Below are 15,654 nucleotides of genomic sequence, written 5' to 3'. Positions count from 1 at the left end.
AGCAGCAGCACCTCTCGGCCCGAAGCTGGGCACCGTCCGAGGAGCCCCCGCCTCACGGGACAAGGCGGCACCTGCTCCGGCACCTCCGGCTCCCTCCCGGTCACAGGATTTTCCGTGCTACAGCTTCCCCCCGCGTCTGACTCAGCGGCAGGGGACAGGCAGGGTCACCCGCGCGTGACCCGGCCCGGGCTGGGGCTGCCTGTGCGGCTCCTGCCCGGCTGTAAGCGGCACCGAGCGTTAGTGACGAGCGAGACCAGAAATAAATGAGGTTTCTTCTCTGCCCGGAGCATTTTAATAGGAACGACGGGGCTGTACATCCTCTGGGGCAGGAGCTGACGACCTCCCGGCTTTGGGACAGGCCCCAGGACCGGGTTCCGCTTCCACTGTCCCCTGCCTGTCAAAACCCCTTTTTTTTCCCCTTTTCCCGACGTTCAGTGGTCCCAGTCCTGAGACACCCCCTCCGCCTGGCGTCCCGTCCCCGCGGGAGGAGGCAGCTCGTGCCGGCCGAGCACTGCTAGCCAACCCTGACTGCCAGGAGCCGGCACCGTTCCTGCTGCCGGGCTTGTCACCGGCAGTGCCAGAGACAGGGGCACGCCACCCTCCGCACCCCACCCTGCAGGGAGGCATCAGCCAGTGTGAGGAGGGGGCTGCGGGGCAGCCGCCGGCCGGTTGCCATGCTGGCCACCTCCCCAGGCAGGAGAGCCCGGCTCCAGAGGGCCAAGCCAGCCAGGTGACCCACGAAGGCTTCCGTGGTGCCAAAACCCCTGCCATGGTGGTCCTGCTCCCGGCCCAACACCAGTGAGCCACCAGCAGGAATTTCATAGCCCTGCCAGAAGCCGGAGCCGGCAGCCAGCAGCCGCCTGTCCACGTAGAATCGGTACTGGCCCTGGCCGGAGGACCAGGTGAGGCAGAGGTGGTGCCACTCACCATCCAGGAGCCACGTCACCGGGAGCTCCCGAAACTCCCCATCCCCGATGACAAAATGCGCGGAGCCGGGGAGGTCCCCACTGCGGCCATGCACGGCCAGCTTGCTGCCGCCGTCCTCGGTGGTGTAGGAGAGGAGGGCACCGAGGCGGGGGGCTGGGGTGGAGAGCCAGGCACAGACCGACAGCGCTCGCAGCCCCTGGCGCGGCCCCGGCCCCAGGACGGCCACGCGCTCGGCAGAGGTGTTGGGGAAGAGCAGGATGATGCCGGTGCGGCAGGCTGGGGAGGTGGACGCTGGGGCGGGGGCCCCGTACCTACCCTCTCCTGGTGGCTGGGGGGCTGGGGGCTGCTCCAGGGGGACCACGGTCACGGTGGGGAGCGCCGGTGCCATGGCTTGGGCTCCTGGTGCTGTGTCACGAGGGGGGTCCGCATCCTCCCCAGGTGCTTCACCGGACCTGGCATCGGCCGGCAGCCGGTGCCCACCTTCCCGCTGCCGCTGCCGTCGCCTCGCCTTTGGGTGCCGAGGGCTGGGGCTGCTGAGGGCCGCCTGGCCCCGTGGCTTCTGCTCCAGCTGGCTACCCCAGCTCCGGGCAGCGTCCGGCGGGCCGTGCAGCTCAGTGCCAGCCTTCACCGGTGCACCCGGTGGGTGGGTGAGCGGGCAGTGCGGCAGGCTCAGGGCACCCACTGTCCCCTCCAGCCGCTTCAGCCTGCGGTGCAGCCGCCGGCCAGTGGTGGCCAGGCGGGCCAGCTCAGCACCCAGGGCAGCCCGGGCAGCAGAAGCCACCTCTGCCTGCTCTGCCAGCGCCCGGAAGCGCCCATCGATGTTGTAGGAGACGTTGTAGTTCTCGGCGATGCTCTGGAGATGGCTCAGCGTCACCTCCTGGAGCCGGCGAAACTGCAAGGGAGCGGGACAAGGTGGGGTGAACTCACATCCCCACGCCCGGCCTCTGCTGCGCCGACGACCCCCAGCCCAGCCCGAAACACCGAGTGCCACCCTGCGCCCCCTCCCCAACCCCAGGCACCCACCTGCTCCTCCAGCCGCCGCAGCCGCAGGAGCGGGGGGCCAGGGCGGGCCACGGGCCCCGGAGCCTGGGTCAGGCCACCCCGCAGGGCGGCAGCGAGGAGCAGGCAGAGGGGCAGCGCCGTCCCTGCCATGCCGCTGCCGGACGCTTTCTGCCTGCAGGGCAGGGCCAGCCCTGGCCCCCACGGTGCCCCTCGGGGCCGCCTCCATGATGAGATCCGCAGCCGCGCTGGCGTGGCCCAGCAGCCATCAGCCCCAGGGCTCCCAGCGCCATGGCCCACAGCCAGGCACTCTGGGGGGGTGGCTGGCCCTGGCCCAGGAGCTCCCCGGGCTCACAGGCAGGGGCCAGGCAGGGGGTGCTGAGCCGCAGGCAGGGGGAGGCGGGGGACGGACGGACGCGGGTGTGTGGCCCCGGTGGGGCCAGCCGTGGGGCAGCTCTTGGGGGGCAGCAGGGTGGGGAGTCCTGGACTCACACGCTGGATTAAGGGGGGGGGGGGGGGGCAGGACAGTACAGGCAGGCAGGACAGTGCAGGCAGGGCAGGACAGTGCAGGCAGGACGGTACAGGCAGTGCAGGCAGGACAGGACAGTGCAGGCAGGGCAGGTAGGACGGTGCAGGTGGTACAGGCAGGACAGTGCAGGCAGTGCAGGGAGGACAGTGTGGGCAGTGCAAGCAGGACAGTGCAGACAGGACAGTGCAGGCAGGATGGTGCAGGCAGGACACTGTGGGCAGGACGTGCAGGCAGGGCAGGACAGTGCAGGCAGGACAGTGCAGGCAGGACGGTGCAGGCAGTGCAGGCAGGACAGGACGGTGCAGGCAGGACAGGACAGTGCAGGCAGTGCAGGCAGGACAGGATGGTGCAGGCAGGACAGGACAGTGCAGGTGGTGCAGGCAGGACAGGACGGTGCAGGCAGGACAGGACGGTGCAGGCAGTGCAGGCAGGACGGTGCAGGCAGGACGGTGCAGGCAGTGCAGGCAGGACAGTGCAGGCAGTGCAGGCAGTGCAGGCAGGACAGGACGGTGCAGACAGTGCAGGCAGGACGGTGCAGGCAGGACAGGATGGTGCAGGCAGTGCAGGACAGGACAGTGCAGGCAGTGCAGGCAGGACAGTGCAGGCAGTGCAGGCAGTGCAGGCAGGACAGGACGGTGCAGACAGTGCAGGCAGGACGGTGCAGGCAGGACAGGATGGTGCAGGCAGTGCAGGACAGGACAGTGCAGGCAGTGCAGGCAGGACAGTGCAGGCAGTGCAGGCAGTGCAGGCAGGACAGGACGGTGCAGGCAGTGCAGGCAGGACAGGACAGTGCAGGCAGGACGGTGCAGGCAGTGCAGGCAGGACGGTGCAGGCAGTGCAGGCAGGCAGGACGGTGCAGGCAGGACAGGACGGTGCAGGCAGGACAGTGCAGGCAGTGCAGGCAGTGCAGGCAGGACAGTGCAGGCAGGACAGGACAGTGCAGGCAGGACAGTGCAGGCAGTGCAGGCAGGACGGTGCAGGCAGGACAGTGCAGGCAGTGCAGGCAGGACAGGACGGTGCAGGCAGGACAGTGCAGGCAGGACAGTGCAGGCAGTGCAGGCAGGACAGTGCAGGCAGGACAGGACAGTGCAGGCAGGACAGTGCAGGCAGTGCAGGCAGGACGGTGCAGGCAGGACAGGATGGTGCAGGCAGTGCAGGCAGGACAGGACAGTGCAGGCAGTGCAGGCAGGACGGTGCAGGCAGGACAGGACAGTGCAGGCAGGACGGTGCAGGCAGGACAGGATGGTGCAGGCAGTGCAGGCAGGACAGGACAGTGCAGGCAGTGCAGACAGGACAGTGCAGGCAGGACGGTGCAGGCAGGACAGGATGGTGCAGGCAGTGCAGGCAGGACAGGACAGTGCAGGCAGGACGGTGCAGGCAGGACAGGACAGTGCAGGCAGGACGGTGCAGGCAGGACGGTGCAGGCAGTGCAGGCAGGACGGTGCAGGCAGTGCAGGCAGTGCAGGCAGGGCAGTGCAGGCAGTGCAGGCAGGACGGTGCAGGCAGGACAGTGCAGGCAGTCTGGGGCGCGCACCACCACGAGGCGGCAGCACGTGCGTGCCTCAGGGCCGACCGTAGGCGGGGCTTCAGGGCAGGGGGCGGGGCTTCAGGGCAGGGGGCGGGGCTTCAGGGCAGGGGGCGGGGCTTCAGGGCGATGGGCGGGGCTTGAGCCCGGGGGTCTCCACTCTGCCGCTGGGGGCGTGTCCCGCGGGGCGGGGCGGGGCGGTGACGCGCGGCCAGGCCCCGCCCCGTACCCTTGACCCGGCGGCAGAAGATGGCGGCCGTGCCCACCCTCGCTCGCCGGATCGCCCGGTCAGGTGCGCCCGGCCCCGCCGGCGGGGTTGGCCCCGCGTCCCTCCGTGTGCCTCCGCTGGGAGTCGGCGTGGCGCCGTGCCCCCTGCCGCGAGTGGAGGAGTCCCCGCGGCCCCTCCCCGTGTCCCCCCCCCCCGTTGTGGTCAGGGTGTCCCCATGTCCCCCGCCGTGGGTCGGGGTGTCCCCGTGTCCTCCTTCTGTGTCAGGATGTTCCCCCACGTCCCTCACCGTGGGCTGAGGTGTCCCCATGTCCACCCTCAGTGGGTCGGGGTGTCCCCGTGTCCCCGCCCTGTCTGTGCAGAGCAGTTTTGGGGAGCGCACCCCACACCCGTGGGGGCTCTGCCCTGCCCTCCCCTATCTGCTTCTGTCCCCCCCAGGTGTGCTGCCCCTCTGCCACCGGCTGCCGGCGTGGGGCAGAGCCGCCCGGCAGCCCCCCGGCCTCCCACTGGCCCCATGTCGTGCCTTCAGCAACAACAAGATCCTGGTGGAGCTGGACGAGAGCTCAGGTATGGCGGGTGGCACCTCTGCGGTGGCACCTGCAACCCATGGGGCATTGTGGGGCACGGGCAGGGCCCCTTCCGTGCCAGCTGCATGGCATGGAAAGCCACCAAAGCCCTAGATGTGCCAGCTTCGGCTGCTTTGGACCCTCAGAGAGAAGCGTTCAGGGATGGGAGTCTCACCGGTCGTGGGCACGTCAGGTGGGTGCTGCTTGGATGCCGCAGGCACCTGGCTGTCACCATGAGCAGACCTCGTGCCCTGTCCCCTGCCCATGCATCGTCCCCTCTGCCGGGTCCCTGCTTTGGGGACCTGGTAGAGTGGCAGGCGCTCCTTGGGGGAGCAGCTGTTGGGGATTTCTGTGTCCTGGCTGCCAGGAATAGCTGTCACAGGGCCACGTCCCCGCACCAAACAAAGGGTGCCTCTTCTTGAGGCTTCCCAGGGTCTGTTTTGGCTTCCAGGTCCCTGGGTGCACCCTCGCGTTGTCCCCAGCCCGGGCACGGCTGCAGCACCCAGACCAAGCACTCGGTGGGGACCTTTTTGGGTGGGGACAAGGGCTCAGAGCCTTTCCCGCCGTGCTGGCCAGGGTGGCAGTGCTGCTGCAGGCTCAGAAAGGTGTGTGAGGCTGGAGGCTCATCCGTATCCAGTGAGCCCAGAGAGAAGGGAACCGCCAGGCAGCGTGACCCCGAAGGTGGCTGGTCTTTGGGACACAGCTTCATGCTCCAGGTTCACCGCTGGCTGAGCGAGCCCCGGCTTGCGGGCAGGTCTGGGCAGAGGCAGGGCCCTGTCTTGGCCCCGCAGCTCCGGGGGCTTTTTGAAGAGCCAGGAGCGGAAGGACACGATCTGGGGTGAGCAAGGAAACAGGGAGGAGGGTGAAGCTCCCTTGGGCAAGGCAATGTGTGCCGCTGCGGGCAGGGGTTCTGATGTCTCTGTGTTTACCATGGCACAGGCGTCGCCACGATGAAGTTCAAGAGCCCTCCAGTCAACAGCCTCAGCCTGGACTTCCTCACCGAGTTTTGCATAAGCCTGGAGAAGCTGGAGAACAACCGGGCCTGCCGGGGCGTAATCTTCACATCTGTACGTGTTGTTCTTAGCTCGGGGTGTGAGCTGCGGGGCAATTTGGCAGACACGGGTGCCGTTCCCTTGCGAGTGTTTGGCCTCCTGGCTCCCTGGTCACCGGCGTGGGAAGGCCAGGACGCAGCTTTGATCAGCTCCGAAGGAGGGCAGGGGGTTCTTGGAAGCGCTGCGCTTGTTCTTCCCTGCCCTTTTCTAGCGGAAGAATAACAACTGAGTGGTGTTGTTTGTCATTAACGTCAAAGCTGCTTATGTGCAAACCTGACACATCCCTTGAGATCTCTTGAACTGCCCGGAGGGAGCTGCTGGGGGAAGCCAGTCTTTATTTTCAGACGTGATGTGGGTACGAGGTGGTGCCTGGGAAGAGGACAGGGCACATCTTGTGCTGCGTGGCTGAGGTACCCGCACAGCGACCCTGATAATGAGAAACCGCGCTGCTAACCAAGAGTTCCAGCCCTGCAGGCCATGGTGATGGGATGATCCAGGCTGTGGGAGCACTGGGGAGATTGTTTCAGAACCCCAAAAGACCCTGGTTTATGTCATATTTAAGAATCGCTTTCCTTTTCCTCAGGCTGAGTCTGTTAGAGGCTAAAGAGTCATCCCTGAGCACTGACTCTCAGTGACATTTCTATTTTCTCCATTCCAGGCTGTCCCCAAAATCTTTTCATCTGGCCTGGACATCACCGAGATGTGTGGGAAGAGCACAGAGCACTACGCCGAGTTCTGGAGAGCTGTGCAGGAGATGTGGCTGCAGCTGTACGGCTCCAACATGGTGACAGTCGCTGCAGTGAACGTACGTCCTTTAGAGCCGCCTTCCTAGTCGCCTTGTGCGATCTGTCGCTTGCTGCAGCTTGTTTGCACTGCGTGGGCAGGGACAGCCGAAAAATCGGGCTTGTCAGTGCTGAAACAAATACAGGGATGTATTTGTTGGGATGTCTGGGCAAAGTACACGTCTGTCGCTTCGGCGCGTTGGGGTGTGGGAAGGTGTGGAAGCGCAGGACGTTGCAGGCTCCGTGTAAGCCGCAGGTGCTGCTGGGGTATAGCAGCATTTTGGCTGCGGTGGAGAGCTTGCGTGGCACTGGTGTCCTGCTGATGGGGGCTAAGGTGCCGTTTGTGCGGCAAAAGCCATACGCTGCCCCAGGAACTCGGCTGGGAGTCTGTCCTCCAGGCTGGAGGACTGAGAGGAAGGCTGTAGGCCAGTGGTAAAGCCCAGAGGGGCATTGATGGCAGACGAGTGCTGGAGAAGTGAGCGGTTGGCGTAAGAGGAGTCCAAAGGACACCTGTCACACGCCCACTGGCTGCTTGCTCACCGATGAGACTCGCAGGAGTTGCCCAGGGTGACTTGCTCACAGTTCTGTGTCCATAGACTCTTTGAAGGCAGCGGGGTCCCTGAGCAGCTTCCCACAGGCATCCCGTGCAGGGCTAAGCAAGCACCGTGTCGTGGCAAAGACGGTCGCAGATGGAAGTTACATAGATGGAAGGCGTTACACAGCCTCTGAACAGAACCATTTCTGTGGCATTTAGGGTTACAGACTCAAGATTAAAAACTCGTGTAGGGTTACAAGAAAATGATGTAGCAAATGTCCGCTGCACAGTTTGCAACCTGAGTAACATGAATTAATTAACTAGATTTCCAGGCTGGAGAATGCACAAAACAAAGAGCATTGAAAAATGAACTCTGATAAATATATCAGAAGTCTTCTTTAGTGGCTGTTTTGAATCAGGTGGTCTGAGACTTGTGGGGACATCTGCTCTGTCCCTGGCAGCTCTGTCACCCTGTGTCTTCCCTGCCCTGGAAGAAACAGTGAGGCTGAGGGTGCAGGCACATTTGTAACCACAACCTAGACTCACTCCTTCCTTCTCTTTGCCAGGGCTCCAGCCCAGCGGGAGGCTGTCTCCTTGCCTTGTCGTGTGACTACAGGATCATGGTGGAGAACCCCAAATTCAGCATCGGCCTGAACGAAGCCCAGCTGGGCATTGTGGCTCCCTTCTGGTAGGCCAGTGCCTCCCCACTTCTAGTATCATCTGTAGGTCTCTCAAAAGAATTAATCTTCAAGGAGTTTATCAATCAGTTTAACTCGCCGCTGAGATGTAGTTTTATGTGTCGGTGATCAGGTAGTTGCAGCTGCAGGACACAGCACCTCATTTCTCTGTCCTATCCTGCAGGTATATGAAAAGCTTTCAGGCTGCAGAATGTTCTCACATCCTTCACTAGCGAGGATCTCAGTTCTGACTCTGTGGTCAACTCCAAAACTAGCGCTGGGAGATCTCTCTGGTCAGGCTCAGGCTGGGAATATGGTTTTTCTGCAGGTACAGGCTGCGTATCTGCAAAATCCCATAGCTGTGGAGATCTCTGAGGCACTGATATGCTAAAGCATGGACCCTTGCTTGCCCTAAGAACATGCAAATATACTTTTGGAACGGAGCTCCCAGATCACAGCAAGCGGGCAGAGCTGGGACCTGTGCGCTGAGAGTACATAGAGCAGCTCTCGTGGAGAGGAGGAGGGTGAACTCTGTCAGGGTAGTACCGAAAATGGCTCTGCTCGCCTGACCGTGCACAGCGTGGCTGAGCCTGTAGCTGCTGTTTGGAGACCCGTGCCCGGGGAGTGGGACCGAGCGTGCTCTTCGCATCAGTGTCTGGGTGCAGCTGCCGCTGGGTGTCTCTTTCCCTGACTGTGGCTTTTCCTCCCATCTCTCCTAGGTTTAAGGACACCTTCGTAAACGTGGTGGGACACCGAGTTGCTGAACGCTCCCTCCAGTTGGGCTCCCTCCACGCCGCACCCGAGGCCCTCAGGTTTGGCCTCGTGGACGAGCTGGTGGCAGAGGAGAAGCTCCAGGAGAAGGCTGCAGCTGTCATGGCGCAGTGGCTGGCCCTTCCTGGTAAGTGCGGCACCTCCGGCAGAGGAAGAAGGGATCTGATCTCGGTGGGAAGGACAGGTACAGGGGCTGGTACCTGTGAGATACGTAACAGTTTCCATTTAAAGGGAAGATGTGGATGGCTGGGAGATAGGAAAGCTCAGCACAGTGGTCCCGGCAGCCTTGGGCTGATGAAGATGGGTTTGCCACTGCCCCTGCGTGGGAGGACACCTTCGTGGGCATGCAGGGCATGTGGCTCCAGCTCGGCTCGCCCTGCCAGCCCTGCTGAGTCAATCTGGAGGTGCCTGAGCTCCAGACAGAAACTGAATCTCTGTGTCTGTCAGCAGAGATGTCACCCCAGGAAAGCTGCCATGGAGTTGAGGGAACAGACTGGGCGAGAGCGTGTGGGTGGCTGCCAGTCCACCTTTGTGGTCTGGATCAATTTGTCGCTCTGCTGAGCTGGGGATGGGGGTGTGAGGACAGGCATCACGTGCGTGTTTGGGCTGCTCCCTGGCTGACAGCACGTGGTTCCCAGGCTGGGAGAGGGCTCTGCGTGGGCCAGGGCTAGATCTGAACTATCCCATCCCACGTCACCTCCAGGGAGTTGGAACTACGTATCACCCTTTGGCTGCTCTTTCTGGAGAAGCCTGAATGAAACTGGGCAGAAAAGGATGGGTCCCAGGGCTGTCACTTTGTGTCCCAGCCTTGGAAGAGGGTCCCTAAACAGCACTCTCCCCTGCTGTGAAACCTCAGCCCCCAAGGGAGGGGAGCACGTCTCAGCTGTGCTCTCCTCTGACTTGGAGGAGGCACCACGCAGATCCTTCCCCAGAGCCCTGAAACAGAACCTGGGGAAGTCTGTCCGGGTGAAGGTGTCTGTAGCACGTGGGTGCCGGAGCGATTCGGGCTGCCCTGTGCCTGGGGGGGGTTGGTCATCATTTCACCGTCACGGTTGAAGCGCACTGAGAGCACGTATGCAACATCTGTGCTACAGCTGTGCTGCCACATCACTGTGCGTGGCCCTGTGTGTGTGTGAGCAGATGTGTGTTCGAGCCCTCGGTCAGCTCCAGCAGCCAGCGCTGCTCCGGCAGCATCCACGTATCTGTACTGAACTGGCCCAGAGCCTGTTGTCAGCACGAACTTGAGGGAGCAGTGCTGCTGGCTGTTGTACGGCATGTTTGGCCAGAGCGGACTGTCCTGGGCTGGGTTGGGGGAGCTTAGAGCCAGAGCAGTTTCAAAGAGGGAGAATTTTGTTCGGTTACTGCTGTCCTGAGCCCAGCGGCGTGTAATGGGGCTGGGCTGTAGACAGTGCAGAGAGAAGGAGGGTGCACAACTTTTTGTCATCTGTCTCAGTCGTTTCTGCACTGGGCAGTACAGATCATAATTTATTGTACGTTAATTTATCCAGTTCCGCCTCCAGCCGGTGGGTTTTCCTGACACCTTTCCCTGCTGGTTTAAAGAGCCCGTTGGCGTGCTGTACCTCCCCTTCGGAGGCACCTGCAGATGGTGGCAGTGGCTGAGAGCCGGTCAGGGGTGAGGACCGTGCGCGTTTCCCATCCTCGCTCTCCTTTCCGCAGACCATGCCCGTCAGCTCACCAAGTCCATGATGAGGAAGGCCGTGTTGGACCGCCTGGTAGCTCACCGGGAGGAAGACATTCAGAACTTCATCAGCTTTGTTTCAAAAGAGTCCATCCAGAAGTCACTTCGCATGTACATGGAGATGCTAAAGAAGAAGAAGAGCTGAGGAGCCAGCCGGCCAGAGCCCGGTCCCAGGAGCTCGAGCGACCCTCCGAAACACTGCTGTAGCTGTAGACTTTCACGGTGAAGCCATCTGCAGCGTCAGCAGTTGGTGACGTGCTGTCTGCTCCTGTGGCCGCCCCAACCGCCCCTTCCCCTTAGTCCCCATAGAGTGCCTGACGCCACCGCTGCCTTTCCTGAGAGCCGGGAGAGCTGCTCCTCGGCTCCCCTCAGGAACGGACAGGGAGAGGGTCTTGATGCCGCTGCGTCCCGAGCCCGTCGGTCCTTCGATGTCCTCCCTCCTGTCCAACAGCTAATTGTGAAATGAGATTTGTCAATAAAGTCTTTGATGAGGTAGGACATGGATGCGTCATTCATGGATACTTGGTGGTGGGAGCTGGAGCTGGATCGTGGTCTGTGGCCGCAGGAGGAGCTCAAGCCGTCAGCTTCACCTCGACCGGGTAGTGGTCACTGACTGCCAGGGCCTGGAGGAGGGCAAGAGGTGGGAGGTGTATCGCAGGGTTCGGTGAGCCCCTCACCAGGAGGGTGGCTGCGATCACCCGGCGATGTCCCCAACCCCGAGATGCTCAACACACAAAGCTCCAGTTTTGGCACCTCTCAAGAGCTGCCCAGGTGTGGCCTGGGGCAGGCGCTGGCAGGGGGTGTCTGCCCTCCAAGACCCCCATGAATCACGTGGGAGCTCTGTGCCAGCTACGGGTGGTTGGAGATCGGCTTCAATTGCCCCACGCCGTGGGGTGAAAGACTACAAAAAGCCCCGTGCGTCTCCTCTCTTCCCCACGGGGATGAGCAACGACCCCAAATCCCCCCTCCTGTTCCCACCCATGGATCCCTCGGCACCCCGAGCTCCCCGTTAGCTGGCTGCTGTGCCCGGGAGGGGTGCGTGCCTTCCGCAGGGGCTGTGCTGGCGTCCCAGCAGGCAGGCGCTGGGCAGGGGCACGTGTGCTTCGGCCGGAGCCAGCTCAGGCTGCTGCTGGAGCTGCTTCACCTCTGCTTTTCACCTTTTTCTTAAATGCCTGGGCTACACGGCCACGGCCGGGCTGCCTAATCCCAAGCGGACACTGGCAGCCCCGCAGCCGGCACTGCCTGGGGCAGCTCGGCCTTGGTGCCTGTTTGAGCCCCGGGTTCGTAAGCCCGGCTCACCTCCTCCTGCTCCAGCTGGAAAGCGCGCTGGAAATTGTAGACGGTGGCTGAATTTGGCACGATGCTTCTCTTCAGCTTGGCGCCGCACACCACGATCCTGCCAGGGAGACGTGGGCGGTGGGTCCCATTCTGGGCCCCACACTCGGTCGCTGGTGGTGCGGGATGGGCAGGGGGGCCCCGGCGTGCCAGGGAGGGGATGGCAGCGCCACAGCGGCGCTCACCTGTCATAGGCGCAATCCGACTTCCCCACCGTGGTGTCGGCACCGTCGGGGAGCAGCCACTTGAAGACATGGCTGGTGCGCAGGCGGATGGCCGACCAGTCGCTCGGCTGGACGTAGGCGCAGTCGGCATTGAAGTCCCCCAGGAACATGATGTTCTGTGATGGGAAGGGGCGGGGGGACACTCGTGGTGGCTGGGGAACGGGGCTGCCCCGACACCAGCCCTCCGGCGGGGATCAGCCCTGGGTGTCGGGGCATCCCCTGGGGACGGGGCAGGAGCAGGGTCGCCATCCCACCACCCTCGCACCAGCCGCGCTCGCCTCAGGGCAGGGACCTGGCGTGGGTCGAACGGTCCCCAGGGCTCAGCGCTCGCCCTCGGTGCCGCCCCCGGTGCCAGCAGCACTCACGTCCGTCCCCCACTTGCTGACGATGGCCAGGTAGACGTCATAGAGCGCGTCGATCTCGGCGACGGCATCGTGTGGGGCTGAGTGTAGTGGCACCAGCACAAACTCCTCCACCTCTGCCAGGGGAGAGGGACATCAGCCCTGCGGCCACCCTGTGCCACCGCCTGGGGCCACCCATCCCTCCCGCTTACTGGTGCGGGGTGCCGAGACCCTCAGGATGAACGGCTCCCGGCTGAAGATGTCCTGGGGGTCCTCATACTGGTAGGTGTCCACCACGGACACGACATCTGTCCTGTAGGGCCAAGAGGGATGGTGACCCTGGGTTTCAGCACGGCCCCTGCGCCCCCTCCATGGCGTCGGTGGCCCCACAGTGCCGCGGGACGGGTGGCAGCACACCCAGCCCTGTTACCTGTAGATGAAGAGGTACATCTCCTTGTAGTTGTCCCGTCCCAGGGGGTCGCTGATCTCGTAGTTGTACGGGGACGTAGACACACTGCGGAGATGCAAAGGCAGGACGGTGACATGGCTGGCACCAGGGGCTGGGTGGCCATGGGGTTGCGTGGCCACCGGGCCACCGGCCAGTCCTGCTCTGCTGTGCCCGTGGGCCACCGTGGCCCAGCCATGAAGTGACATGGGGTGTACCGGCTCTGAGCCCACCGCCGCGGGGTGGCTCCTCGGGCACGGCTGGCCGCGGGCAGGACGCGGGGTGGCTCCTGCCTCCCCTTTCTCTGCAGGGACGCTCCCCACCTTCGTTTGCAGCAAAGCTAAATTAGGTTAATGAGCAGCCTGGGGCCCCGTGGAGCCTGGCGTCACCCTCCCTGCCCCAGCTGCTTTGTGGCTGTGCTGGAGGGGACACGGAAGGGGCGAGGACGTGGACTGGGCGTACCCGGTCAGGAGCACTCGCCGCCTTTCAACAAGACAGCGGTGGCGTCCGCCTGGCCCCAGCCCGGCCCCCGTGCCCTCACCCGAAACAGGGTCAGCACCCAGCCGGCGGGGGGGCTGCCGCCCTGCGGTGCCCAGTTTTAGCCCACCCCAGCAGCCCCTTTTCCTCCTGGGATGGCTGAGCCGCCCGCTTCAGAGCATCGTCTGCCACTGGGTCCATCCCGGGGTCCCCCTGCCGTGCCCAGGGTTTCGGGGTGCGGGGGGCTGCCTGTCCCTGCCCCCTTCGCCCCCTGCCCTGTGCTGTTGGATTTTGGAGACGCAGCTTGCCAGAGCTGTACTGCCTTTCCATCCTGTGTGCTCCGGTGGGATTGCAGCTTTCGGAGGGGTTTTGTGCCCCCTTCCCCTCCCCAGATTATTCCTGGTGCCTTTTTTCAGTGGCTGCTCAAAGCTTCAGCCCAGCAGTTCCCTCTTATTCCAAAACCAAATGCTCTGCTGATGGACCTTTTTTTTTTTTTTTTTTTTTCCCATTTCTTGCTCAGGCAGCTTGGCTTTCCCTGCCTAATGCCGGCATCTCAGCCCGGGTGCTCTCGGCCCCGGCACCGCTCGTACCTGTTGAGCTGCTCCATCAGCTGGGTGACGGCGCTGAGGTCAGAGTCACGCACCTCCTGCACCAGCACCATGTCGTAGCGGCGCAGGACCTGCGGGGCCAAGGGGGACGGTGATGGCGAGAGGGAGCCGGGTGCTGGCTCGGGGCCACCCTCTCCCCTCCCAGCCATCGCCCAGCCAGGCGCGTCGTGGTGCAGCACCACCCTTGGCGCCGGGGCAGATGTCCTCACGGAGGGCTCAGAGGGATGGCGGGGGGGTGCCCGATGTCCCACTTTGGTCCCCACCAAGCCTTCATCCCCCCAGGGCATCCCCGGCACTGGGATGCCATCCCATCCGTGGCCACGTCCCCACGTGTCCCTGGCACAGAAGCCACGTTTTGGGTCTGCCCCAGAGCCCATCTCTGGCTGCACTCACGCTGACGATGACGCCTGCCACTTCCTCGTTGGACATCTTGCTGTCACCAAACGCCTGGATGTTGAAGGCGCCGACGCGCAGCGTGGCGGTGGCCAGGCACGGGAGAGCCACGGCCAGCAGGGACAGTGCCAGCGCCACGGTCCCCATTCTGCCAGGAGGGATGCTGAGCAGCAGGGATGCAGTGATGGGAGCCAAACTTGGAAAACTGCTTTGGATTTGGGGACAGAGCAAAAAAAAAATCCAGGTAGGTCCTTCCTAAGTCCTGGTGTGCAACAGTGCACCGCAGTGGACACTGCCCGGAGCAGCCCGCAGAGCTGGCACGGGCTGTCTGCCGGCTCGCTGGTCCTGGGGGAAGCTAAACCTCATCCTGCCACGGTGAATCCCCCCGGCAGCACCTCTGCCAGCCCCGGCATCGCCCAGCTCCCGGATCGCCCAGCTCTGCTCCCTGCCAGGACATCTCCATCACCCGCCAGCCCCAGCCACTGCTGCCGGCACCCCAGGCTGCTCCACGTCCTTAAACTTGATCACAGCCCCCACAGTCGGGTGGCGGAGTGACTCCTCATCCCAGTTTGTCCCAGCTCATCCCAGTCCCTCCCGGTTCGCGGCTCCAAGCCCAGATCCGTCCTTACCGTGTCAACTGTGCAGCACCTCTGTGCTCCCGGCAGCAGGACGGGCGGCTTTATTCCCAGTGGAAGTGCCGGCAAAGCAGGATGAGTCGGACACCCCCGTGGGGGGTTTGGCACAGCTTTGGGATCCTTCCTACATTGGGAAACCAAAAACCCACGGGGCGGCAGGGTGGGGCCGGCGTAGCCGCCTCTGTGCCGACGCGGCGAAGGGCGGCCGGGGAGGCACGGCGGTGCCGGGGCATCCCGGTGGGGTTGGGTGGGCGCGTGGGACTCGGGGTGCTGCGGTGGCCCCCCGGGCCACAGTGTGGGGCACGGCGGCCAGGCAGGCGGTGAAGGGTGATGGCCTTAATGCAAGTGATTCAGACGGTGTGATTAGAGGGGAGAGCAGGAAATGTCGGGGTGTCTGGGTCAGGCAGGTTCAGCACCGCCAGCCTCGGCAAGAGGGGGTGGCTGCAAACCCCCCCAGCAGCCCCAGCGGTCACCCAGAACAGCCCCACCGGTGACACAAAGCAGCTCCCGTGGAGCCGGGGACACCGTGGGAGCCCCAGGGCACGGTGCTGACCCCATCCTGCTGCTGGGGCTGAGCGCAGGCACCCCTGCAGAGCCGGTGACCCCTGTGCCAGCACCTGGCGTCACCCCGGCACCTGGCGTCACCCCGGCACATGGCGTCACCCCGGCTGAGGGAGCGAGTGGCTCTGCCGAGGTGCCGGCAGTGGGGTGGGCGGGGAGGCGACGACTGCTCATGCTGGGGCTTGCCGGACTCGCGTGCGCTGCTGGGTTTCGCATCCTCGCGCCCAGTCACTGGATGAGTCCGGTGTCCCCTGGCACTGCGCCGGCACCGAAACCCTCCCAGGAGGCACCGACACCCCCCCCCGGGGAGCTGACTCACGTCCTCCACCTCCCCCCCCCCCATCAGC

General features: G+C 64.0%; 3 protein-coding genes across 3 annotated transcripts; 1 reads left to right on the top strand and 2 right to left on the bottom strand.

Annotated features, from left to right (window-relative positions):
- Positions 1 to 264: 264 nt before the first annotated feature.
- PTX4 (pentraxin 4) lies at positions 265 to 2,421 on the bottom strand. The gene is made up of 2 exons (XM_075767383.1): positions 1,951 to 2,421; positions 265 to 1,819 (listed from the first exon to the last, which is right to left on the bottom strand). The coding sequence occupies exons 1-2, from the start codon at positions 2,077 to 2,079 to the stop codon at positions 566 to 568; spliced, it is 1,383 nt and encodes a 460-aa protein (XP_075623498.1). The 5' UTR covers positions 2,080 to 2,421; the 3' UTR covers positions 265 to 565.
- Positions 2,422 to 4,172: 1,751 nt separating this feature from the next.
- On the top strand, positions 4,173 to 10,786 carry ECI1 (enoyl-CoA delta isomerase 1). Its single transcript, XM_075767085.1, has 7 exons — positions 4,173 to 4,272; positions 4,645 to 4,773; positions 5,712 to 5,839; positions 6,483 to 6,629; positions 7,708 to 7,829; positions 8,538 to 8,716; positions 10,267 to 10,786. Exons 1-7 carry the CDS (start codon positions 4,230 to 4,232, stop codon positions 10,431 to 10,433), a joined length of 915 nt encoding a protein of 304 aa, XP_075623200.1. The 5' UTR covers positions 4,173 to 4,229; the 3' UTR covers positions 10,434 to 10,786.
- On the bottom strand, positions 10,727 to 14,258 carry LOC142603932 (deoxyribonuclease-1-like 2). The gene is made up of 8 exons (XM_075767086.1): positions 14,112 to 14,258; positions 13,701 to 13,789; positions 12,619 to 12,702; positions 12,401 to 12,501; positions 12,213 to 12,325; positions 11,809 to 11,963; positions 11,588 to 11,684; positions 10,727 to 10,911 (listed from the first exon to the last, which is right to left on the bottom strand). The coding sequence occupies exons 1-8, from the start codon at positions 14,256 to 14,258 to the stop codon at positions 10,861 to 10,863; spliced, it is 837 nt and encodes a 278-aa protein (XP_075623201.1). The 3' UTR covers positions 10,727 to 10,860.
- Between the last annotated feature and the right edge of the window lie 1,396 nt (positions 14,259 to 15,654).

The sequence above is a fragment of the Balearica regulorum genome, chromosome 15 (genome assembly GCF_011004875.1).
Source record: "Balearica regulorum gibbericeps isolate bBalReg1 chromosome 15, bBalReg1.pri, whole genome shotgun sequence".
NCBI lineage: Eukaryota > Metazoa > Chordata > Aves > Gruiformes > Gruidae > Balearica > Balearica regulorum.
Note: the sequence above shows the minus strand (reverse complement) of the source record. Positions and strands in the feature narration are given on the sequence as shown.

Excerpts from the sequence above, each read along its gene's own strand:
- LOC142603932 (XM_075767086.1), bottom strand. The coding sequence starts at position 14,258 with ATGGGGACCGTGGCGCTGGCACTGTCCCTGCTGGCCGTGGCTCTCCCG. Across the intron at positions 12,703-13,700 it reads CTGATGGAGCAGCTCAACAG|TGTGTCTACGTCCCCGTACA; the intron begins GTACGAGCGGTG and ends GCATCTCCGCAG. Across the intron at positions 10,912-11,587 it reads TCCAGCTGGAGCAGGAGGAG|GCCCTGGCAGTCAGTGACCA; the intron begins GTGAGCCGGGCT and ends GCCCTCCTCCAG.
- PTX4 (XM_075767383.1), bottom strand. The coding sequence starts at position 2,079 with ATGGCAGGGACGGCGCTGCCCCTCTGCCTGCTCCTCGCTGCCGCCCTG. Across the intron at positions 1,820-1,950 it reads TGCGGCGGCTGGAGGAGCAG|TTTCGCCGGCTCCAGGAGGT; the intron begins GTGGGTGCCTGG and ends GCTCCCTTGCAG.
- ECI1 (XM_075767085.1), top strand. The coding sequence starts at position 4,230 with ATGGCGGCCGTGCCCACCCTCGCTCGCCGGATCGCCCGGTCAG. Across the intron at positions 4,774-5,711 it reads GGAGCTGGACGAGAGCTCAG|GCGTCGCCACGATGAAGTTC; the intron begins GTATGGCGGGTG and ends ACCATGGCACAG. Across the intron at positions 7,830-8,537 it reads GGCATTGTGGCTCCCTTCTG|GTTTAAGGACACCTTCGTAA; the intron begins GTAGGCCAGTGC and ends CATCTCTCCTAG.